Source organism: Giraffa tippelskirchi, chromosome 1, assembly GCF_054371585.1.
Source record: "Giraffa tippelskirchi isolate mGirTip1 chromosome 1, T2T-mGirTip1v1.2.pri, whole genome shotgun sequence".
NCBI lineage: Eukaryota > Metazoa > Chordata > Mammalia > Artiodactyla > Giraffidae > Giraffa > Giraffa tippelskirchi.
This window is the reverse complement of record NC_137275.1, coordinates 131,342,707-131,366,896: the sequence shown is the minus strand read 5'-3', so window position 1 is coordinate 131,366,896 and position 24,190 is coordinate 131,342,707. Positions and strand designations below refer to the sequence as shown.

The following is a 24,190-nucleotide window of genomic DNA, read 5'->3' as shown; positions in this document are numbered from 1 at the left end:
CAGCACCTGGGACCCACAGAGGGAAGCCCGCATCCCTGCATGCCCAGAGTGGTACCTTAGATATTCCGGCAGGTGGAGCTTGTCGGTCTTGGTGACCACCAGGGCCAGGTCCCTGCAGAACCCTCTTTGGCAGGCTTTCATGCTCTCGTTCAGAGGGTCCTCGTGGGCTCTCCCTCCAGAAATCCTTTCAATGTCAGTGATCACCCAGATCACGGAGCACTTATCGATGGTCTGTGAAACATGACCACAGCATGTTTAAGAGCATTAATGGTGCCTCGGTTGTAGCATGTTAGTTGCTCAGTTATCCGACTCTTTGTGACCCCATGGACTGTAGCCTGCCAGGCTTCTCTGTCCATGGGAGTCTCCAGAAAAGAATACTGGACATGTTTCCTTAATGTGTCTTGTCCGTCCTCCGTGCTCTGCCCCAGCTCTCTGTCCAGCCCCATCTCTCACCAAGCCCCGCCAGGCACTCTCTATGCAGCAACCACGTGAGCTTCTTGCACAGTCCTGGATGTAAGTTGCACATCTATCCCGGGGTCTTTGCCGTTGCCACAACCTCTGCTTGACCTCCGTTTGCCCTCTGAGATCACCAAGGGCCACCTGAGGCTAGGTTGGTCCCCCCATCTCTGCATCCCATAGCCCCTGTACTTACCTGCCCTGGTACTTCTCAGGCAGAGCTACTGTACAGCTACTATACTGTACAGGGTTCGCACTCTGCATCCCTCCCCCCCTCCCCACCCAGACTGCGAAGTGCCGGATGGGAAGGGGGCCACATCATTCAGCTTGGAATCTGTATCACCTCAAACACAGTACCTTGTCCATACTAGAAGCTTCATAGATGTCTGTGGCATTAGTCATTGATAGAATTCAAGAAATCAGACCTTCTGTCCCAGATCCCTCACTAGCTTGATTTACTAAGCTGTCCTCTAGGGAAAAGTCTTGTTTTTCCAGAACTAGTCCTGGTCATGCGTTTATACCAAAGCTGTCACTGCAGAGCATCATTTTGATATCTGGCTTGCCCTGCATATGCAGCATACTACCACAAGGTGGCAGCAGAGAGCCAGAAACCCATATGCTTGAATTGAGCAGGAAATTGTAACAATGATTGATAGCATACGTATTGTTTTATCAAATATACAACTTTTATGTGACAAGCAATTGTGACATTTCTCTGACTGTATTGTTTTACCCGTCTTATCTCTCCAAATAAATGGAAAACTGGTCCAACTCCAGGATTGAATTTGTTTTATGGTTCCTCAGAATAGCGCTTTGCACATAAAGGTGTGACAAGTTTGTGAGTTGCTAACTAAATCATTATTTGCTCTATGCCACTGGTTCTTAACTAGTGGACCTTCGACAATGCCTGGAGACATTTCTAACTGTTCAGACTTGAGGGGACACTAGTGGGCAGAGGCCATAGATGCTGCTAAACATCCCATAATGCCTAGGTTGGGCCCCTACAGCAAAGAATTTCTCTGCCCTCTCCACCCCCAAGTCAGAAGAGCTGGGGCTAAGAAACCATGGTCTAGAACAGGGGGTTTCAAGCTTGTTTTTAGCAGTGGATCCCTTTTCCAAATGAAATCTTAGGAAGAACTCCAATGGTCCAACTTGATTTTTTAAAGTAGAACAGCTTTAGTTGAATTTGAGGTGGAGGGTTTGGAGCCCCCATCTTCTCTGCACCCCCCATCCTCTGCCCATGAACCTCTTGGCTTCATGGATCATTGCTTTGAAAGCACCCATCTCAAGAGTCAAACAGACTTCATTGTTTTATAGAAAAGGTACATAGTAGACCCCACAAGGCAAAGGATTGACTTAAGGGCACACAAATCTGGGTCCTGAACCTCCTCCCCTACATGGATCAATTCAAATCCAGGCAGGAAAATAAACTCATCTCTCCCTCCCTCTTCCCAAATTATAACCAATTCAGGGAAGCTTCAAACAATTCCATCAGTTGTGGAAGATGAAGCCTGCCAGCTCCTCCTCCAGGGCAGGGTCTCTCACCTTACATCCCCCTGCTCCTGCTAAATTGTTGTTATTGTTGTTGTTTAGTCGCTCAGTCATGTCCAACTCTCTGCAACCCAATGGATTGTATAACCCTCCAGGCTCCTCTGTCCATGGGATTTCCCAGGCAAGAATACTGAAGTGGGTTGCCATTTCCTTCTCCAGGGGATCTTCCCAACCCAGGGATCTAACCCATGTCTCCTGCATTGCAGGCAGATTCTTTACTATCTGAGCCACCAGGGAGGCCAAACAAAAGAGGACCTCGATCATAAAAGTTGCAGTGGTTAAATTTCAGGCCCTACATAAAGCTCCTGACTGCCAGGATTTGGTAAAATTAAAATCACAGAAAACACCAGGAAAGGCCAATCTGTAAGAACTGGGAGGGAATGGAATGGCCCCTGCCGCCCCCACCTACCTCCCTCCTTGCAATGAGGATGGGCCTCTGAGAGGTCAGGTGACACTTAGGTGGCAGCACTGGGGAATTTGAATTAATGGTTTTAATTTAGGGAGGGTGCTGCTGGCAGCTGGAGGGGTGGGGGAGGTGGGGTGTATTCTGTTCTCCCTGGATGGAGGGGAGTCTAGTAACTTCTCCTGAGAGGATATCACAAAACCACAAGAATGTGGGGGAGCTGTTGCCAAGCAGAGCAGGCTGGGAACCATCGCTTCGCTTCAGCCCAACCTCCTCAGAGCCTGGGTTCTGAGCCAGGTCTGCTGGCTCTTCTGTTTTGAGTGGCCTTTGATAAGCTGCCCAATGTGTCTGAACTGGCAGCAGCCACAGCTCCATCCTGTGCTACAAGCTGGCCACCCCCGAGGCTGTCATTCCCCACGCTGGCCTGGAACTCGAGGAGGTGGCAGATTCCACCGCGAGACCTGAAACCCTGCAGAAATAAAGGCTCTCCTGGCCAGGCCTGAGCAGGCCACCAAGGATGAAGGACACTGGGAGACTGCCTCCACCTTAAAGAACTGTTAGGGAAGCTTCCCAGGTGGCTCAGCGCTAAAAAATCTGCCTGCCAGTGCAGAAGACGTGGGTTCCATCCCGGATCCAGGAAGATCCCACATGCCATGGAGCAACTAAGCCCATGCACCACCACTATTGGAGCCTGCCTCCTCTAGGGTCCACAACTAATGAGGCTGTGTGTTGCAGCTACTGAAGCCTGTGCATGAAGCTCTTCTGAAGCATGGACAGCTATCGAAAGCCCATGCCTGCAACAAGAGAAGCCAGTGCAGTGAGAAGCCCACACACTGCAACTAGCGACGAGCCCCTGCTCACCACAACTAGAGAAAGCCTGCACACAACAACAAAGACCCAGCGCAGCCAAAAATAAATTAATATTAAAAAAAAAAAAAGAATTGTTAGGGGACTTTCTGGAGGTTGAGAGACAGGGCCTCAGCTGAGAAGGCAGAAATCTGCTCTCAGGTTTAAATTCTGCCACTCAGTAGCTGTGTGGTTTTGGGCAAAGGACTTCCTGTCTCTGAGCCTTCATTTCCTTAGCTGTAAAATCAGGACATAGGCTGCTTATCTGTAAGCTGCCATCCCAATCTTTATTGAAAAACCACAGTTGCAAAGCTCCCCTGGCCCATAGTCATTCATTTAACACAAATCTGCGGAATTTAAAGTCTACATATGCCAGGGAAGCAGCATTCCAGCAGAGAGATTTTTGGCAGCGTCTGCACTGATGATGACTCATGGACCTCTCCTGACCCTCCCAGCCCCTTTAGCTGTCCTGTGCCCCGTGTTCCTCCCCACAGTCCTGCACGTCTGAGCTCCTTCTGCCTAAGATGCTCTTTCTTTCTCTATCACTCGCCCCCTTGGAGCTTCCCCAGGAAGCATGGTATTAAAGCCCACCCCACCTTCCCCAAGAGCTTCCCAGATGGCTCAGTGGTAAAGAATCTGCCTGCCAATGTAGGAGATGTGGGCTCAATCCCTGGGTTGGGAAGATCCCCTGGAGAAGGAAATGGCAACCAGCTCCAGTATTGTCTGGGAAATCCCATAACAGAGGAGCCTGGTGGGCTACAGTCCACAAGGTCACAGAGAGTCCAACATGACTTAGCAACTTACCAACAAGTCCTTACAACCAAACACAGGAGCAGCCTTCTGGTTCCTTGGTGCGTGGCTATTGGCTTCTCTGCTTTGTACCCAAATGTTGCCCTCCCTGTCTCACTCTGTCCTTGTCTCCTCTGCTCACTCCCAGGCCACTCTGTTGCTGGCCCTTCTCATGTACCACAATTCCAGTTCCAGCTCCCAGGCCTATCTCATGATTCCTCCCTCCCCGATGTCTCTTGCCACCCATATCCTACCATTGCCCTGAGGCTTAGAACATGGGAGAATTTAACTCTATCGAGCTCATAAAATCCATTAAGCGGAAAGTAGAACATTCTTTGCTGCTTTACAGAGAGCACAGGGAATGGAGAGAGAGGGAATGAAGCCCTGTGGAAGAGAATCACCTTTTTCCACATCTCGTCCCTCTTGCTATTGAAGTCGCCTGTGCCTGGAATGTCCACCAGCACAACCCCTTCTGGAATCAGCTCTGATTTGGGAAGGGTCACTTCCACCAGTTTGATCAAGGGCCAGATGTGTGTCTCAGCAGATCCTCCATCCCAGTCTCTCCTCTGGGTCCGGATGTAGGGGTCCAGCTTGACAGACAGCTCTCCTGCCTGAGGAAGAAGGACAAGGTCACATACACCAGACAGTCTCCAGCACCTCTGCCCTGGAAGGGCTATGACTCAGGTTCAGCAGAGGTCCACTGAGTCATGTGAGAAGCAGTACTGGGCGACAGGCCCCAGGAGGCCTGGGATCCTACCTGGAATGGTCTAGACTCAGAACTACAAAGAACACTGGGAGATCAGGAAATTCAAGCTCCTGTGGGCTTCCCTGCTGGCTCAGATGGTAAAGAATCCGCCCTCAATGCAGAAAATCCAGGTTCTGTCCCTGGGCTGGGAACAGAAAAGAAAAAGCACTGGGCTTAAAAGAGCTTGGGCTTTCTGTAAGAAGAGGGCTCCAGTCAATAAACTGGGCTTCCCAGGTGGCAATAATGGTAAAGAACCTGCCTACCAATGCAAGAGACATAAGAGACGTGGGTTCAATCCCTGGGTTGGGAAGACCCCTGGAGGAGGGAATGGCAACCCACTCCAGTATTCTTGCCAGGAGAATCCCATGGACAGAGGAGCCTAGCAGGCTACAGTCCATGTGGTCGTAGAGAGTCAGACATGACTGAAGCAACTTAGCCTGCACATACCACTCAATAAACTAGTGGAGACGAACCATTCTAGGAAGTAAACTCAGATTCCCTCTCCTGTCTAGAATTCATGCACCAAAGCCTGAATTTGAGCCCTTGCAGCTGGAGATGGCAATTCCGTTCGTCTTGTTTCAAATGGGTAAATTCATCACGCTGGGAAGGAATATTTCTAAGTGCAGAGTAGTGAGGAAATGGATATTACCTTGACACCTTGGTATAAGTTGTATGTATTCAGATAAAGTAACCAGTTTTGTCATCGTTGTGTTTCTTTGGACATGCTGTGTCTGTATTTTGGATATTAGAAAGATAATTAATGTTTGGGGGGGTTGTCCTTTTTTAATTTTATTGAAGTATAGTTGGTTTACAATATTGTGTTTGGTTTCTACTAGTGACTCAGTCATACATATATATATTCTTTACCATATTCTTTTCCATTGTGGCTTATCACAGGATATTGAATATAGTTCCCTGTGCTATACAGGAGGACCTTGTTGTTTACCCATTAATTAGTTTTAATTATAGGCTTCCCTGGTGGCTCAGATGGTAAAGAATGGCCTGCAATGCAGGAGACTTGGGTTTCCCTCCCTGGGTTGGGAAGATCCCCTGGAGAAAGGAATGGCAACCCACTCCAGTATTCTTGCCTGGAGAATCCCATGGACAGAGGAGCCTGGTAGGATATTGTCCATGGGGCCACAAAGAGTTGGACATGACTGAGTGACTATCCATTTAAACATAAGAAAGGGGGCTACTACGTTTGTTTGATTTTCTAGATATATAAGAGCTAAGTGCCTTGAAAGGTTTAATCCATTTGACTTCTAAGTATGCCTGGTCAAGTAGTTCAAATTTTTGAGAGAAACAAATATGCTAAATTTGAACTCTTAAGTCTAAGGAATGTTGATTAATTATGTAAGTAGTATTAACTTTTAAAGGAGGCTTTTCTATATTAAACTTAGGAGATAATTAGACATTAAATTTTAGAACTGGTGTAAGTAATTGTTCTTACTTTATATAGAAAGCACCAGATGTACAAATAGAATAACAATATTTTAAAGGTGAATTTTAAGATGCAAGAAAAACTAGGTTTTTTAGTATGCAACATAAATAAATTGCATATTAGTTCCACATGTATTTTGATTTAATTTAAAATTGAATTTTAATTTTTTAAAAAAAACATTGATCATAAAAGTGAGGAGAGCCTGGTTCTACTAGTTGCTTATCTAATATCCACCCTGCCCTTCAGCCACGCCAGTGGCGACTATTTGTATGTTTGGGAAGGCAGTGGATTGAGACTGGTCTCAGCCAATCACGACAAGTTGGCTTCTTGCTTCCCTAGACTCCCTTTCAGCTCAGAAAACCCACATGACTCAGGACTGACCAAGCAAATCTACATGGAAATTTGTTGGCTGTGTTTCTAGGAAAGCTTTTACTTCCCACTAAAAGAGGAGACAGGGTTGGTACCCCCTGTTTAGCCATTTGTCCCTTCCATGAAGCTAGCTGAGAAGTTGAGCACTTCAGTAGCCATTGTGTGACAATGAGGCAACGGAATGTAGAAGGTCAGGGGGACCGAGGTATGTGGCTCTTGATGTCATTGAGCCCCTGAACCAACCCACAAACCCAACTGCCCCCAGACTTTTTATGTGAGAAAATGGATAAATCCCAATTTGTTTAAGCTGTTATAAACTTGGGTGTTTTTTTTTTTATTTGCTGCAAAACACATCCTTAATTAATCCTCATGTAACTATCAACAGTCTTTGCTGTGCACAAAAGCTCCCCCCTCAGACACGAAAAATTCCCATTTGACCGCAAATTGAATATCATGGCTACTTCTGATTTTGGTACCAACTTATTTCCAATAAAACATTGTGCCTTGGGACTTCCCTGCTAGTCCAGTGGCTAAGACCCTGCACTCCCAATGCAGGGGGCCTGAGTTTAGTCCCTGGTCAGGGAACTAGAGCCCACGTGCTGCAACTAAAGATCCCACCTGAAGCGCTGAAGATCAAAGATCCTGTGTGCTGCAACTAAAACCTGGCGCAGCCAAATAAATAAGTAAATAAAAATATTTTTAAAAAGCGGAGGCGGGGGGTGTCCTTGGTGGCTCAGTGAGAAAGAGTCCACCTGCCAGTGCAGGAGCTGTGGGTTCAGTCCCTGATCCGGGAAGATGCCACATGCCTCAGGGTGACTAAGCCTGAGTGCCACAACTGTTGAGCCTGTGTTCTAGAGCCCGTGCTCTGCAACAGAAGAGGCTGCCACAATGAGAAGCCTGAGTGCCACAGCTAGAGAGTAGCCCCCACCTGCCACAACTGGAGAAAAGCCCGTGCAGCAGCGAAGACCCAGCACAGCCAAAAATAAGTCAATAAATAAAAATGAAAAAAGGAAGGAGAGAGAACCTGGTGGCTTGCACAAATGCCCTAAACGGATTCAACTGTTACCCTTGAGGCTTGTGATAAAATCAAGAGAAACATCTTGAAGCTACCTCTTCTGCCTTGAGGGAGATGACTCTGGAGGTGGGAATCTTTCCCCTGGGCTTGGCCCTTAGTAACTCCTCGTAGCTCTTTCCTTCTGCTCCGTTTCCATAGAACATCTGCAGCTTCCAAACAGCTTCCTCCACCGCATCACCCCTGTCCCACGCATCCTCCTCTTCTCCGCCCAGCTCCTCCGTCCTGTGCAGGAGTGTTGTCAGGTTCTTCAGCTCCTCCTTCCACTCCTGCCAAGACAGAGGGGGGACAAGCCGCCCCCCCCCCATGACACAGATTCAGCAGACATTGGCAAAGTCCAGTGAGCCTGTGCGGGGCAGGGGGCTCCAGGAAATCTAAGATCATCTAATCCAGGCAGGTGTCATCTAACCCAACCCCCTTGTTTGGTCAATGAGGAAACAGGAACTCAAAGAGGAAAACGTCTTGTCCAAAGTCCCATAACCAGCTGAGGCAGCATCCAAGCTAGAACCCCCATCTCATTCTTTTGGACTTTCTCATTGTCTATGGGCTACATTCTTTTCGTTTAACAAAGATGTGAGCTATGTTTACAAGGAATGTAATGTGATTCTGTAAGAGAGAGAGAAGGAAAGGAAGAGGGAAGACAAAGAAGGAAGAAGAAAGGATGGAGAGGAGAGAGGAAAATAGGGAGAATGGGAAGGAAGGAGGGAGAAAGAGGAGTGAAGGAAGGAAGGAAAGGAGGAAGGAGGGAGAAAGGAGGAAGAGAGAGAACATAACAGGGAGGGAGAGGAGAAGGGGAGAAGGAAGGAAGGAGGGAGGCAGCTCTTACCTGGTCGGAGAGAAGGTGGATTTTGGCCTCATACTGCTCACAGCAGCCCGAGCTCACTTGAACGATACATGATGTACATATACTTTCTCCAGACACAGGGAGAAACATGGCTTGCTGGATGATGGCGTTGATCAGGGAGCTCTTCCCAGCCCCAGTGCTTCCAAATAATCCAATGTAGACGGGGTCCAATGATGGTTTTTCAATCATGGCAAGAAGCCTGTTTCTAGATCAGTTTTAAAATGCTCATTGTCAAGGTCATCAAAGCAAGGTTGGGAGAATGTCAGAACATACAGCAACTGAGCTCTAATCCTGGTCAAGCCACCCCATCTTTCTGAGTCTCTGCAGTCTCTTTGGTCAAAGGAGAATACCTAGCCCTGTTTACTATACAGAGTTGTCAGGAGGATCAAATGAGATTATGCATAAAGGGATTTCCCTAATTGGGTGGTTAAGACTCTGCCTTCCAATGCAGGGGGTGTGGGTTGGATCCCTGGTCTGGTTGGGGAACCAAGTTCCCACATGCTCTGGGGCAACTGAGCCCATGTGCCACAACTAGAGAAACTTATGTGCTGCAACTAGAGAAGCCTGTGTGCCCCAACCAGGGGCTCATGTGCTGCAACCAAGACTCAGCACAGAAAAAAATCTTATGTTTAAGAAAAGAATATGCAGTAATACTTGGCAATGATAATTCTTCCCAGGTAGCACAGTAGTAAAAAAATCTGCCTGCCAATGCAAGAGAGGCAAGAGACATGGGTTCAATCTCTGGGTCGGGAAGATCCCTTGGAGTTGAAAATGGCAACCCACTCCAGTATTCTTGCCTGGGATATCCCATGGACAGATGAGCCTGGTGGGCTACAGCCCATGGGGTCACAAACAGAAGGACACAACTGAACACACAAGAAGAAGAAATGATAATTCTACACAAACTCTACAGTATATCATATAGATGTGATGTCTCCTTGTTTATGTTCCATGAAAATTACACAGTCTTGATCTTAGACATGAACTGTATACAGTGGTGAGAAGTGTTATTAGGAGCAACCCTAAGGGTCTTACTGGGCAGGAGATGTAGCCTCAACCCCACTTAAATCTTTCAAGGCAGCTGGACAGGACCTTTGATGGCACAGGCTCAGAGTCCCACTGCCTGGGCTAGATTCCACCCTTTTTACTTATCAGCAGTGTGACTTTGGTCAATGTCTTGAACTCTTTGAGCCTCAATTTTAGGAAAATAGTGGGGTGATAATCGTGGCTTCTACTTTATTAGGAGTATTGGAACAATTAATGGAATTTGATGTATGAATGTAAAGCACTTTCACCTTCTGTTTTCAAAATCTTTAGCAGGTTGCCTAGCAACGGTGACAGCGCAGTGAGTGGCAACTACCAGTGTTAACAGAAATGGTCCATAGCGACAGAACTTTCTGGCTTTCTTTGCTTAGTTCCTAACCAGAAATTCTCTTTTATTATTGCAGAAAAGCCTCTACCACCACCTGAGGAAAGACATTCAAGGAAGATCTGATGGTAGCCGATACCAGACTCACATGAGGTACTTGACGCTGTTGGGGATGCTGTCATCCAGGAACACAGACTGAATAAGTTTCTGGTAAGTGTTGCTCAAAACTCTTCTGGTCCGAGACTCCAGTTTTTCATCTGGAATCAATAGAGATGTATTAGCGGGGATGTATGAATACCTGGCAGGCTTCCCTGGTCACTCAGACAGTAAAGAATCTGCCTCCAATGCGGGAGACCTGGGTTCGACCCCTGGGTTGGGAAGATCCCCTGGAGGAGGGCATAGCAACCCACTCTTCTTGCCTGGAGAATCCCCATGGACAGAGGAGCCTGGTGTGCTACATCCACGGGGTCGCAAAGAGTCGGACACGACTGAGTGACTAAGCACATTAATACCTGGTAGGGATCAAGCATTTGGTCTCCACAGGGGGAGTCTGCTTAATACTACAGAAAAGCGGGGAGGGGGGGATGCAATGAAAGCCAGTTAAACAAAAGAGCAAGTTATCTGATGGGAGAGGTCACAGATCGTGGGAGAGAGCAATCATTGATGACGAGAGCCCCCCCAAGGAGCCAGGTGGCTCTGAAGCACGAGGTAACACAAGTCAGCATCCACTTCACCGTGGGCTACAGCACCACTACAGTCTTCTCTCCTGCAGTCATAAATAGAATAAAACTGCAAGGACATCCTATAAATACCCACAAAAGCACCAAACCAACCATTTTCACAGTGTTAATCAGGAAGAGATTATTTTTGTAACAAGCCTTCTATCCAGATCTTGAGAGATAAACTGTCAGATCACAGTATCTCTGCAGAGACTAGGAGGCCTCCTATTTTTTTTTTAATATTTATTTATTTGGCTGTATTGGGTCCTAGTTGCGGCATGCAAACTCTTGGTTGCAGTATGTGGGATCTAGTTCCCTGACCAAGGATCAAACCTGGACCCTCTGCACTGGGAGCTCAGAATCTTAACCACTGGACCACCAGGGAAGTCCCGAGGCCTCTTTTTATGGGATCAAGATCATTCAAACTTGTTCCATCCTGCTTCTTCAAGTGCCCTTCTCTTCTTTTGAGGGTGTTAACACATCTGGGAAAGAACAGAGCTGCATTAAACAAGTGATAAAGCATTCTCAGGACACTCACATTCCTTGAGGGCACTTTGTTCCACAGAAGGAAATGCTCGAAACCTCTGGTCTCGATCGGATCGTCTTCTTTTTCTCATTGGTTCTTTAAATATATCATCATCCACTAGAGATAAACAGAAGTTACATAAAATTACATATAAAATTATAGGTCTTGGGGGCATGGTGTACCGTAGACCAAAACCACAGTCCACTTATATGCAGATTTTCAACTGTGAAGGGGATGGGTCGTCACTCTCATCCCTATGTTGTTCAGGGGTCACTATTTTTGCCTGACCTCTATCAATACACAAACCCCAGGAGGCTAGAAGGATCCCTGCCAGCCCTGGTTGTTTGTGAGCTCATTTCAGAAGCAGCCCTGTTGGATCATTCCAGTCTGATTCCCAATTCCCAGAGTCCCAAGACTTTGCATCTAGTTCCAAAATGCAGCCCAACCTATCTGCCCAGAAGATAAGTCAAGATGACATGAAAAGTTCCTGCTTGCGAATCCTGGGAAGCCAAGATGGCTGGATATTCTTCACCAAGTGCCAAGAGTGTAGAGGGAAGCCTGAGATGGCTCAGTGTGGGGTGGAGAAAGGCCTCAGGGAGATCTTTGCAACCCGGGAAATTGATCAGGAGCAGAATGAGAGGACAGAACAGGCCATGTGACCAAGGTAAATCCCTTCTTCTCCCTGAGCCTTAGTTTCTTTATCTGTACAATGAGTCAGTTGACAAAAATAGAAGGAATACAAGAGCAGTGGAGACTGCCCTCCAAGTGGATGTCCCTCAGAGATTAAATTGGGGGACAAGGCTTTTTCCTCTTTCCTCCCTTAAAGATGCTAGTAGCTGCTTCCTTACACAGGCAAGGAAAAAAGTTGCCAAAAAGCAAATGTTTGTAGTCTTGCAGAGGTTTATTCACTTTAGTGGCTTCTGTTGGTTACAAAGTGAAGAACTGGGAGGCTCCATAATCCTCAGGAAAGGGTATAACTGAAAACCAAAACTGTGTGTTTAGATGGTTTGGTTTTTTGTTTTTTGTTTTTTTTTTTGATTGTGCTGGGTCTTGGTTACATATTTATTCTTTAAGCTGTGATAATTAAATATGAAATATAAGGAAATACTGAGCACCATTGCAACATAGTTAAATATACATTAAAATCATATGTAGTATTTGAACTTTTTTACAAAAAGAATTCCTTTGGCTGCATTGGGTCCTTGTTGTGGCATGCGGGATCTTTCATTGTGGTGCGAAGGCTTCTCTCAAGTTGTGGTGCTCGGGCTCAGTAGTTGCGGCACGTAGTCTTAATTGCCCCACGGTGTGTAGGAACTTAGTTCCCCAAGCAGGAATCAAATCCCCATCCCATGCATTGGAAGGTGGATTCTTAATCCCTGGACCACCAGAGAAGGCCCTGGGTGGGTTTTAGAAAACACACCCCTGGCAGGATTCACCTGGTGAGAAAGGGACAGTAGGGGGGTTTTGGAGGTCAAGACTGTTGGAAATGGGCTAATCCAGCACTCCTGGGGGTGGCATAAACCTTAGCAAATGGCCGGGAAGTGACCTGGAAAAACAATTGACTCCAAGCTCATATAAGGGCATGAGGCCCCCAAACTGAGCATGACACTGGGAGGTCATCTTCCCTCAAGAGCCACAGAAAGGGAGCATCACTCAGGGACCCAGGATGGCAACCTGAGCAGAAGGCCCAATCTCCCGCACAGGCTCCAGACCCGAGTCTCTCAGACAGCTCAGGCGGCCTCAGTCCGGCATCTGCCAGCACAAATTCCACAGTGTTCTGGAGCCAGCTCACACCCCAGAGTACTGCAGTGCGGGGTGAGCTGTCTGCCAAGGCCTGAATCTTGGCCCCCTCCTGCTCACGCAGTGACAGGGAGTTGAAAGAGCTTGTCTGTAGACCCTTCCATCTCAGACATTCTAACCTTACAAGTATGCTCCACTCAAAGAATTTATCCTGGCTCAGTTTAAGGACTGCCTTAGAACTAAAGACCAAGTGGTTGCTGGCTCAGTGGCTAGAGCTAGAGAGAAAGGGGCAGAGAAGAAGAAAAAAATATGCCACTAGCTAGGGAGTTTGGGATGGACATGTACACACTGCTGTATTTAAAATGGATAACAAACAAGGACCTACTGTATAGCACAAGGAACTCTGCTCAATGCTCTATGATGACCTTAAAGGGAAGGAAATACTAACAGAGGGGATATATGTACACATATGGCTGATTCTCTTTGCTATACAGTAGAAACGAACACATATTGTAAAGCAATATACGCCAATAAAAATTAAAAAAATAAAATAAAATGGATAACTAACAACCTACTGTATAGCACAGGGAACTCTGTAACAACCTAAATGGGAAAAAATTTTGAAAAAGGATATGTGTATAGGTACAGCTGAATCTCTTTGTTGTATACCTGAAACTATCACAACATTTTTAATCAACTATACTCCATATAAAATTAAAAGCTTTTTTAAAATGGAAGCAGTTAAGGTTTTCTGAAGTCCCCCAAGTATTTGATTATAATAAGCAAATATCAATATCTAACTTCAGTAATTTAGCTTAAGGAAATCCACTGTGGGTTAAACTTTTGAACCTTGATATTGATAACAAGGGGGTGACAGAATCACAGGATTTATGAGCTGGAAAGCAATGTAAAATATGTATGGCTTGAGATGTAGAGAAATCAAGAGACTTGTCATATGGGCGCAGAGCTAGCAGATGACAGAGCAATAACTAGAAGCCAAGAATGGACACCACAAGTCCAATGTTTTTCGATGCACAATTACAGTCTTCTTACTTTAAATTATTATCTATTATGGTTTAATATTCTGGAAGATGTTTATAAATTATTCTTCTATTTTATTCATCCTGGAGTTTAAAAAAGAAAAACAGAGTTTTAAATATGTTATGATTAAAGCTATCAAGGGAAAACCTAGAAAATCTACCAAAAAGTTTTACCAGAATAAAGCAGATAATTTTTAACTACTAAAAAAATACTACTCCAGCTGCTAGGCCAGTGGCTTGCTGAAGAACACTTTAGAACACATTATAAACAGTGTCTTGGAATTCCAGAGTGTTTTCACACCTGCCTGTAGAAAGAGTAAAAGGATGGAGCGCCTTGATCTTGACCCTGTAACTCAGGAACTCTTTTGTTTAAACAACGTTTGCATAGGATCTTAGCCACAAACTTAAAAGAGTCTCAATACAGCCCATGTATCCTGGCCTTTATTTCAGCTTTGTAAGGAGTGGCAATCAGTCTGATCAAAGTGTGGAAACTTATTTCTCAACTAAAGCAAACACTGAGAAGTCAGGTTAAATAGCAAGGTTTTACACTTTGCCTTTAATATCCAAAATGAAAAACCAGGTGGAAAGGAGAAAGTAGTTCATCTAGGATTTAAAACACTTAATCGTAGTGCCTGCATGGTAAGTCACTTCAGTGGTGTCCAACTCTCTGTGACCTACAGACTGTAGCCCACCAGGCTCCTCTGTCCATGGGATTCTCCAGGCAAGAATACTGAAGTGGGTTGCCATGCCCTCCTCCAGGGGATCCTCCCGACTGATTTCATACTAAATTGTAACCAGAATGAATGGGTGTGAACTGGCCATTTCTCTTTTTCTTCCCTGTAATTGTTCGAGCACTCCCTTCCCTTTTCCACTATATAACACTGATTTATTGGCAACCCACTCCAATATTCTTGCCTCGGAAATCCCATGGATAGAGGAGCCTAGCAGGCTACAGTCCATGGGGTCACAAAATAGTGACAGAACTTATGGGCTAGACAACATTGGAGGCGAGAGCAGAGGGGTGGGTGGGGCAGTCCCGAGAAGCCTACCGTAGTCTCTGCTGCTATCACTCCTTGCTGCCACAAGGTGTCGCTTCTGACCACCATCTCAATATAGGCGCTTTGATCCAGATCCTTGAGGGAACCTGCCACAGATTTCCCAGAAGGACGCCCCACACCTTCAGGACTAACCTCACCCAAAGGGGCCCTGAAGTTGCAATTCCTTCAGTTTGCTTGCACAGCCATGTCTCAGATACCAGCGCTACCCCCACTGACCCTTGCCCCTAAGGGAATTCATCCGCAGGGGTAAGAAAATTTTTCCTCTTCAGTTCTCAACACACAAAGGATGTGATACACCCCAAAGGTTACTTCCCTGCATCTTCCCACGGGAAGTTCCCTCCTTGTCTCTGGAGTCCTACACCCAGCCTTCTAGGAAGGGAGGCCACCCTTGGGGACTCCAGTGTGGTTCACCCTACAGTTCTCCTTCAGAAAGCACAAAAAATAATTTCAGGGGCTTACCTTCTCCATTCTGAGAGGGGGCTGCCCTTGGAAAATCCAAGATGACTTCCTGGAACCTTCTTTTATTTATGTATTTTTGAATTTTGTTTATTTGAACTTTTAAAGGAGGGTGGGGGCACAAGTTGAATTTCTGGTCAGATAACCCACTAGATTATTAACAGGCTCTTCTAGTTGTTATTGAAATAATTGATATTCACCCACTGTTAAAATATGTTGTGAGAAAGCAGCTTCTCAATAAAGAACAGGGAAAAATGACTATAGTTTAATACAGTCCCAACCCCTTTGCCCTTGGTTATAATGGCAAATAGTTACTGCTCAGGTCTTCCCCAATGGCGCAGTGGTAAAAAATCCGCCTGCAATGCAGGAGATGCAATTTGGATCCCTGGGTCAGGAAGATCCTCTGGAGGTGGAAATGACAACCCATTCCAGTATTCCTGCCTGGGAAATCCCATGGACAGAGGAGCCTGGTGGGTTACAGTCCATGAGGTCACAAAGAGTTGGACATGACTGAAGTGACTTAGCGCGCGCGCGCGCGCGCACACACACACACACACACACACACATATACATACATACATACATATAAAATGGTAAATAGTTCTTGCTCACTTCATCAGGGGATAGTGAAGAGACGTTACCTGGATGTAGCTCCTGAACCAGAAAATCTTCAGTTTCTGCCATTTCCTGTTATGTAACCGCCTGTCTTTGTCCACTTAGAGCATCAGCCTGAAAAATACAAAGTACAGGGTGGGGGTGGGGAGGAGTAGACGGCAGAAATTATAAATACAAAACGAAAACTAAAAAGAACATGTAATTTTGCTTACGCCTTGTCTCCCCAATTAAATACCAAGCTTCTAAAGGGCAACGGCTATTCTACCTTATCTTTGAATCCTTTATAACAGCTTATCCACTATGTGTTGGTTTAAATATGACAAACAAAAGTCCACGTTTGACTATTGATTTTCAGCAATAGTTGAATCCATAGAATTTTTTTTTTTTTTGGAGCAAAAGGAATGACTATTTATTGCAGATGGTGCTAAATAATACCACGTTGGAAGACAGTTTGTCAACTTGTTACAGTACTGAACATACTCAGCATTGATCTGGCAGTCATGAATACAGTATTTATACCAAAGAGCTGACAGCTGTGTCCACACAAAAAACTACACATGAATGTATATAGCAGATTTTTAAAAGAAATTCTTGTAATTTTTTTGTTGTTGTTAATTTTTATTGGGAGTATAGTTGCTTGACAGTGTTGTTAGTTCTACTGCATAGCAAAATTAATCAACCATACGTATACATATATCCCCATCATTTTTTATCCATTGACCTTTAAACTGAAATGACCTGAGATCTTGAAGGCAGCTCAGTCTGAAAAGACAATAAACCTCTAACGACCAGAGCCTTGAAGGTGAAGTTATACAGCTTTGCTGTTTCGGGAGACATCTGCACCCCCATAAGGTAAGCCCGGAACCCCTGGGCCACTGAGTAACACTGAGTCCCAGTGGGTCTCAGCAATTATTGGGGAGATGGATGGAACATTTGATATTCCTGGGGTCCCCTGCAGTTGCTCTGGAGGATGCTGAGCAGGGAAGAAGAGATAAAATAACTGTTAGGTTCTCTGGGTCTTCCTCACCACCCCACCCGGCACTGCAATCAGGGAGACACCTCTACTGGGGATTATGTCAGCTGTGCCTCATGGGGCATCTGTAGCGGGCTAGGGGGAAGTACCTCCAAAAAAAGAAGTATTGGATCCAACCTGTCTCCAGTCCTGGGAGACAGAGACTGAACACAGAGGGAGAACTGGATCCACAAAGCCTCAGAACGGTGGGTGCTGATGTCCTGGAGTGTTTCTGCCTCCACACATCAGGGAGGATCTGAGGGACACAAGTCGGGGGCACCCCAAGTGCTTCCTCTCCATTTCTGATGTTGCTGATTGGACGACTCAGCTGCATAATTCAAAAGCAGAGAGTCACCAGCCTTTCTGAAATATGCAAAAGCTCAACTAACCTGTCAACCCCCAGTAGACACACGGCTGGCCGTTAGTTAGGGAGACTGTGCCTAATTTACATATCACTCACAAACAAAAATCGCAGCCCCTCAGTCAAAAGAGCCACTCACACTTAGTTCGGCTCACGAGTATCAACAGAACAAGTGGTTTCTGTTCCTGGTGGGTGTTGGTGAAGGTGGTGTGAACTCTGCTATGTACACGTTCCTGAGCCTTTGCTAGAGTTCCTCATCTCTCCATTCCTCACCTGGGCTCAGACCACCCCAAACTCCTTACAGTCCTCCGAGGCAGGGGAGTCAAGAAGAAACATGCTCCCCTCTTCTTCCTGGTGAATTCCTGCTCTTTCTTCAGCATCTCGTTTGCACATTTCCTCTGTGCAGCTGTGTCCTGGTTCCCATTCATTCCCCTCTTGTGTCACTGCTGGTCCGAGCACACCTGAATTATATGCTTGTGATTCTTTATGTCTGCGCTATTCGAGGTCATGGCTGCATTTGTTTCAATGTTGTATTTCTATCATAAATGGCAATGATCAGTCATCATGGTGAATTAATTAATTACAGTGGATGGGAAGCTTTTGATGAGATTCCGTGGCAAAGGGTGTTTAAACACTGAATCTGTTTTTAAATATTCATGTATTTGGCTGCATGGGGTCTTTGTTGAAGCTGCAGGATCTTCATTGTGTCATGTGGGAGTTTTTGTTGCACTGCACGAATTCTCTAGTTGTGGTGCTCAGGCTTCAGTAGTTGCGGTGCTCAGGCTTAGTTGCTCCATGGCACGTGGGATCTTGGTTCCCCAACCAGGTATCAAACTCATATCCCCTGCATTGCAAGGTGAATTCTTAACCAATGGACCACCAGGGAAGCCACTCAAATTCGTTTTTGATAGGGCTGCTCCACAGGAACTGGGAATGTTTAGCTTAAGGGAAGGAAGACATGGGCTGAAGTAGAAGATGTGGAGAGGACTTTGTGTGGTCTTCAAATACTTGACCTTAGAGTTGTATATAATAGTGAGATAATGCCTGTTTCCAGTGGTGCCAAGAGGGGGCAACTAGATCCACTAGGTGGAAAGTATAAGAAAGTACATTTTTACTGAACATTTCTCTTGTATTCAGAGTTGTCCAAAATGGAATGAGCTCCCTTAGTAAGTAATGAGTTTTCTGCTCCTAGAAGTATCTAAATCTTCACTGTTATGATCACCTAATAACAGCATTGAACTAGACGGGCTTTAAGGCTTCTTCAAATCCCAAGACACTGAGTTCTTGCTTGAAATGTTCATCAGTAAAGCTGGTGGTGGGAGGGCTCTATGAGGTTACTAAAATTCATGAGAGTTTCCTGGTTGGAAATGCTAAACCTCGGCAAAACCTAGGCAAGTTAGGAGAAAAAATATGATAGCGCCTAACAATAACTTTAGATGCGAAACTAGGAATGCCCCCTGGAAAGATAATCTGTTGTTTACTGAAGATGGCAGTTCCATGAGCCATAGTCACACACACAAAATATTAAACGTCATATCACAGTGGGCTCTGGAAACAACAAATGTATGGTCCTCCTGGGGTATAAATCCACTGTAGACCTTCGACTGATTGTGCTAGTCAATGCCAGGAACAAATACAGAAGATGGATCAGGCTTCCCCGCCTGCCAATGCAGGGGACATGAATTCGATCCCTAGGTCGGGAAGATCCCCTGGAGAAGGAAATGACAGCCCACTCCAGTGTTCTTGGCTGGGAAATCCTATGGACAGAGGAGCCTGGCAGACGGCAGTCCATGGGGTTGCAAAAGAGTCAGACATGACTGAGCAGCTAAACAAACAATAACAATAGTCAAAAGTAACACAATTGATAATACGGTAATTTCAGGTTAATTTTGCTTTAAAGAGCAAAAGACCCTTAGTCCTTTCTCAGATTATGTTGGGCTCCACTTTCTCCCCCCAAAAGGCAGCAACTGTGGTGTGTTTTGTGAAAACTGTTTCTGCAGAGAAGCAGTTGAAAACGTCCACACGTATGGCTCACAGGGGCAAGGTTTTGACGTGTGGTTTATTTCGCTTGTATTTCAACTGTGCGGTTAGCATTTAAGTTTTGATTTGAGTACTTATTTACATTCATGCGCAGAGAGCCTAAGAATAGCATCTTTTAAAAGGGACTCTGCATATTTAGCTAGATGTGGGAAGGCTGCACAGAATCAGTTTCCTGTCAAATAATTGCGACTTTTGACAGTTTTTCTTGCTTCTCTCACTCTCCCTTTTCCCTCTTTTTTGTATTTGCTTACTCTCTTTTTTTCTTAAGAGAACATGACAGAGGTGACACCAAGGCGGTGGTCACTCCTGTCCTAGAAGAGCTTCCTAGAGTGGAATGAAATAATGTTCTTGAGCCCCTTCGACAGATGTGAACACTGATGCCTGGAGAGGGGAAGGGGCCTGTCCAAGGTCACACAGTGAGTCCAAGTTCGGGGTTCTCATCATTCCACCAAGAAACCTCTAACTGGTACTATTTAAACCATCTCTGGAGCTTCGGAGTAAAAGATGAAGAGCACATGCCCACAAATGAGGGGTTCCCTTTAAGGGATTAGGAGGCATTTGGGGAGTGAAGGCTGTTGAGTAGGAGGGAGAGTGGTAGCTTGATGAAATTGGGCTTAAGGACACCAACTGAAGCTACTGCCCTCAGAATAAAACAAGCCAGACTGTTGGGGGCGTTGGGGGTGTGCACGTGAGCATGCGTGATTGTGTGTGTGTGGGAGGGTGGGGGTTGAGTAGTTCATTTATCTGCCTTCAGTCCGTGTCCAGTGCAGAATTTAATGTGTTTATTAAGAATTACAAATGTCTAAGTCTCTTCTCCTTTAGTCTGAATCTTGTCCCACCCTCCCTTGCTTCACATCATTAACCCCTCCCGACATGATTCTTATTTTCCTTTCATTTCCAGTCCCCAACCCCAGCCCCCACCTCAAGGCAGCACTAATAGGAAAAAATTAAAATACTTAAATTAGCAAAGTTCCTTGAAGGGGCATTTTGATCATTAACATTGGTTTCTTCCCTACTTTTAATAAATGTGGGAAGTGCTCAGTACATAGTGAGCACGGAGTAAATATTTGTTGAATGACGTGTGTCTTTTAAACATATTCTTGGATGGTAAAATTAATAATGGCAGGAATTATATTCATTCATTCAGCAAATATTTGTTAAGTGTTTACTGTGCGCCAGACATGGTTCTAGGTCCTGGGGACACATGAGGTAAGAAAATGGGCAAAGTGTCCGCACACCCAGGCTTACGTTGCAGACTGTGAGTGATGCCATGGAAAAAGTACTCAGGATTTGGAGTCAGAAAGCCTGGATTTGGGGATCCTGCTCTGGTACTTCAGTGTGACACTAAAAGCACTTAACCTCTCTGAGTCTCAGTTTATCCACATATAAGATGAGAATAAAAAAGTGCTTAACGTTTGGAGTTCATTGTGAGGGCTGTATGTGACACTGATGCAAAGCTGGTCTACAGACACTTATACGTGCCCAGTCATGTCTGACTCTTTCAGTCCCATGGACTGTAGCCCACCAGGCTCCTCTATCCATGTGATTTCCCAGGCAAGAGTACTGGAGTGTGTTGCCATTTACTTCTCCAGGGGCTCTTTCTGACCCAGGGATTGAACCTGCGCCTCTTGCGTCTCCTGCATTGGCAGGCAGATTCTTTACTACTGAGCCACCTGGGAAGCCCCACAGACACTTATGCACCAGTACAAATGTTATTGACTTTCAGAATATTTGGTGAAGATAGTTTAACAAGAAATCAGTACTAATATTTACCTGGGCAAAGTCAACTTATTTGGGCAGGGGGAACAGATGCCACCGTAACTGATAAACTGACCCCCATTCTTGTTCCCATTGACGAAGAATTTTCAGGGTTCTATGCCTTTGGTAGCATCTTGTCCCCTCCCACAGGGAGGTAATTGAAGAATGAAATAAGAGCAAGGAGCAGATTCTTAAAAATGGAATGTTGTGGATTTATCTCCTCTCTTTTTTTTAAGGTTTAAAAACTTTTGGTGTTGGCAGAATTTCCTAACCACTTTATTGGACATTGCACGGCTCTTCCAAACTGGGTACACTCCAAAGGGACAATTGAAACACATTAGCTTAGAAGCAAAAGTGAAACAAGGGCCATCAAACCCCCAGAGGAAAAGAGTTATGTTTTCAGCATTAATGCATCAGCTACTGTGTGCAACATTAGGAGCACGGCTGCCAGAGGCAGATACAATAGAGGAGGCATGACTTTTTTCAGTCCTTCTCCCCTAGGTGACTAGATAAGTAAAATAAGCAGATATTTTCATTACATACTTTATCAGATTTTACGGAAATGAACTTGAATCATTTCATATTGCTCGCCCAAGCCAAAGTTAATGAGGCATAAGATGACGTTAATACTAAACACAGTACTAGTTTCATATCAATGTATTTAATATTAATGGTGCCTGGAACACAAGTTCTCTTTGGGGAGGAAGGGTTGATGACTTGCCTAAGATCACACTGTTATAAAATTCAAACCAAGTCCCGATTCTCCAGATTTCTAGTTCATTGGCCTTTACGTAGCCTTAAAATTCATTTAAGTCAAGTAAAAATCACTTTCCCTCAAGAAATAACTGACTGTAGGAAAATCACGAGGAGAAGAAATGAGTCTCCCACACAGAAAAATTCCAAACAATTTCTAAAGATGTTTCACCCTGAGGGAAAGGGAACTTAATCCCCACTCCTTGGGCACGGGCCTCACAGAGTAACTTTCTTCCAAGGGGGACAGGATGGAAAGAAGGGGAAAAAGAGTAGCTTTATAGTAGAAAGACTTGGCAAATACTCCCTTGGCCAGATGACCAAGGTCGACAACAACTGTCATAAATCATCTTGATGATATGTACCTTTGATGTGACGGGATGAGAATGAACTTTAACTCTGTAACCTTCCACCCTAAACCCGCAACTCCAGTCTCATTGTGAATCCTACAGAAGAGCTGACCAGGGCTCCTCAAAACTGTCAAAGTCATCAAACACAAGATCACAGCCAAGAAGAGACATGACAACTAAATGTAATATGGTGTTCTGGATAGGATTCTTTTTTTTTTTTTAAACACCAAAAACATTTTGTATCGAGGTATAGCCATCTAACATTGTGATGGTTTCAGGTGAACAGCGAAGGGACTCAGCCATACATATACGTGTATCCATTCCCTCCCAAATCCCCCTCCCCTAGATAGGATTCTAAAACAGAAAAAAGACATTAGATAACAGCTAAGAAATCTGAATAAAGGATAACCTTAAGGGTTCCCTGGTGGCTCAGACAGTAAAGAACCTGCCTGCCAATGCAGGAGACCCCAGTTCGATCCCTAGAGAAGGGAATGGCTATCCACTCCAGTATTCTTATCTGGTGTATTCCATGGACAGAGGAGCCTGGTGGGTTACAGTCCATGGGGTTGCAAAGAATCAGACACAACTGAGTGACTAACACTTTCACTTTTTTTTCTTTTCACTCTTTTTAGTTAATAATAATACTACAAATGTTCATTAATTATAAAAAATGTACCTTAACTAACGTAAGATGAGAGAGGAAGTTGGTTGTGAATTCTATGGAAACTACCATCATCTCCATTTTTCTCTAAAGCTATTTTTTTAATCAATCATAAGTTACAGCATAAATTGCAAGAAAAACAACTTACCAGATGTCACTTTGCATGCTACAGCTCCAAGATTCCACAAAGACAGTGGCAACCCCTTTGCCTTGGTCGAGGTATGTGAAACCAACTAGGGTAGAGAGTCCTTTGTGGCCACCGTCATAAAGCCACATTTACACAAGCAGAAGTGAAACTAATTTGCCATCAGAGAGCTATTTATGACAGTCTCCGCCCTCATAAATAGATACGTACTATTTGCGCCTTTCATTTAAACTTAAGTTGTATGTGAACTGGGGCGCTCATATTTTTTTCTTCCCTATGCCTACACATTAGTCATTTTTCCTTTCCGAATGGATTGCAGCCTCCACCTTGCAGTATCCTTTCCTTAAGGATGAGAGTTATTCTGATGGATCTGATTTAACATAAGCAGCAAGGAAAAACGCCCCAGTCCCAAGAGAGATGAAGTATGGGATCCCCCCACCCCAAATAGGAGACAACTGGGAGCGATGGATAATATGAGATGATGAAGATGAGCTGATTCTTGATACATGATCCTGAAATTCACCAAAACCAAATGACATTGGATCATGTGACTGTAGAAATAATGTCCTACAGTTTTAAATAACTCTTTCTGGAACTTAAATTTTACGTCCACATTTTTAAAAACAGAACATAAAAACAAGTATTTTTGAAATGCCGTCCAGGAGAAGAAAGCAGAACCTATTCCTCCTTGCTGTAACGCGAACAGTCACATCAAGTACGGGGATAAAATCTGTTTTTTAACCTTCAGCTTCAGGTAGTGTTTGACCCTCAAAGACAGAGTCAATCATTACTAAGTTACCCCTCAGTAACTGCAGGTGTTTTTAGTCCAAAGTGGGAAAGCACCCAAAGGTCAGAAAGAATGTGGTCTTAAAAATTGCTTGCAACTTTTAGCAAGATGGTGTGCCGCATCCATTAGAAAACCATAGAAATACCAATACAGAGTTCAAAACAAAGAAAATCAACATGAACTACCATCACTAGTGCTGTATTTCTTTGGGCTGAAATCATAACATATATTCATGTCCTGTGTGCTTAGCTCTCCCTCTACTGGCTGTTTCTCTGCTTCAACAGTTA

The 24,190-nt window shown here is 44.9% G+C and overlaps 2 protein-coding genes across 17 annotated transcripts in view; one reads left to right on the top strand and one right to left on the bottom strand.

Moving 5' to 3' along the window:
- Positions 1-23,263, bottom strand: part of NUGGC (nuclear GTPase, germinal center associated) — a 47,980-nt gene extending 24,717 nt beyond the window's left edge. For 5 of the 14 annotated variants that reach the window (XR_014055840.1, XM_081496953.1, XM_081496926.1 and 2 more), the window contains exons 1-8: positions 23,120-23,263; positions 16,066-16,153; positions 11,143-11,247; positions 10,034-10,142; positions 8,499-8,721; positions 7,711-7,941; positions 4,447-4,656; positions 56-231 (exon numbers count right to left, since the gene is read on the bottom strand). Coding sequence is in view for 13 of the 14 variants with exons in the window: in XM_081496953.1 (XP_081353079.1) it covers positions 56-231; positions 4,447-4,656; positions 7,711-7,941; positions 8,499-8,721; positions 10,034-10,142; positions 11,143-11,247; positions 16,066-16,108 (1,097 nt within the window). In the remaining variant the exon portion in view is untranslated. Of the gene's footprint in view, positions 1-39; positions 232-4,446; positions 4,657-7,710; positions 7,942-8,498; positions 8,722-10,033; positions 10,143-11,142; positions 11,248-15,427; positions 15,870-16,065; positions 16,154-17,161; positions 17,380-23,119 lie in introns of those variants that run through there. The other 9 variants (XM_081496964.1, XM_081496942.1, XM_081497012.1 and 6 more) reach the window with 4 other exon arrangements.
- ELP3 (elongator acetyltransferase complex subunit 3) overlaps positions 7,854-24,190 on the top strand; it is a 143,038-nt gene continuing 126,701 nt past the window's right edge. The window contains exons 1-2 of one of the 3 annotated variants that reach the window (XM_081497041.1): positions 7,854-8,065; positions 9,965-10,095. The gene's annotated coding sequence lies outside the window, so the exon portion shown is untranslated. Of the gene's footprint in view, positions 8,066-9,877; positions 10,096-15,946; positions 16,892-24,190 lie in introns of those variants that run through there. The other 2 variants (XM_081497040.1, XM_081497045.1) reach the window with 2 other exon arrangements.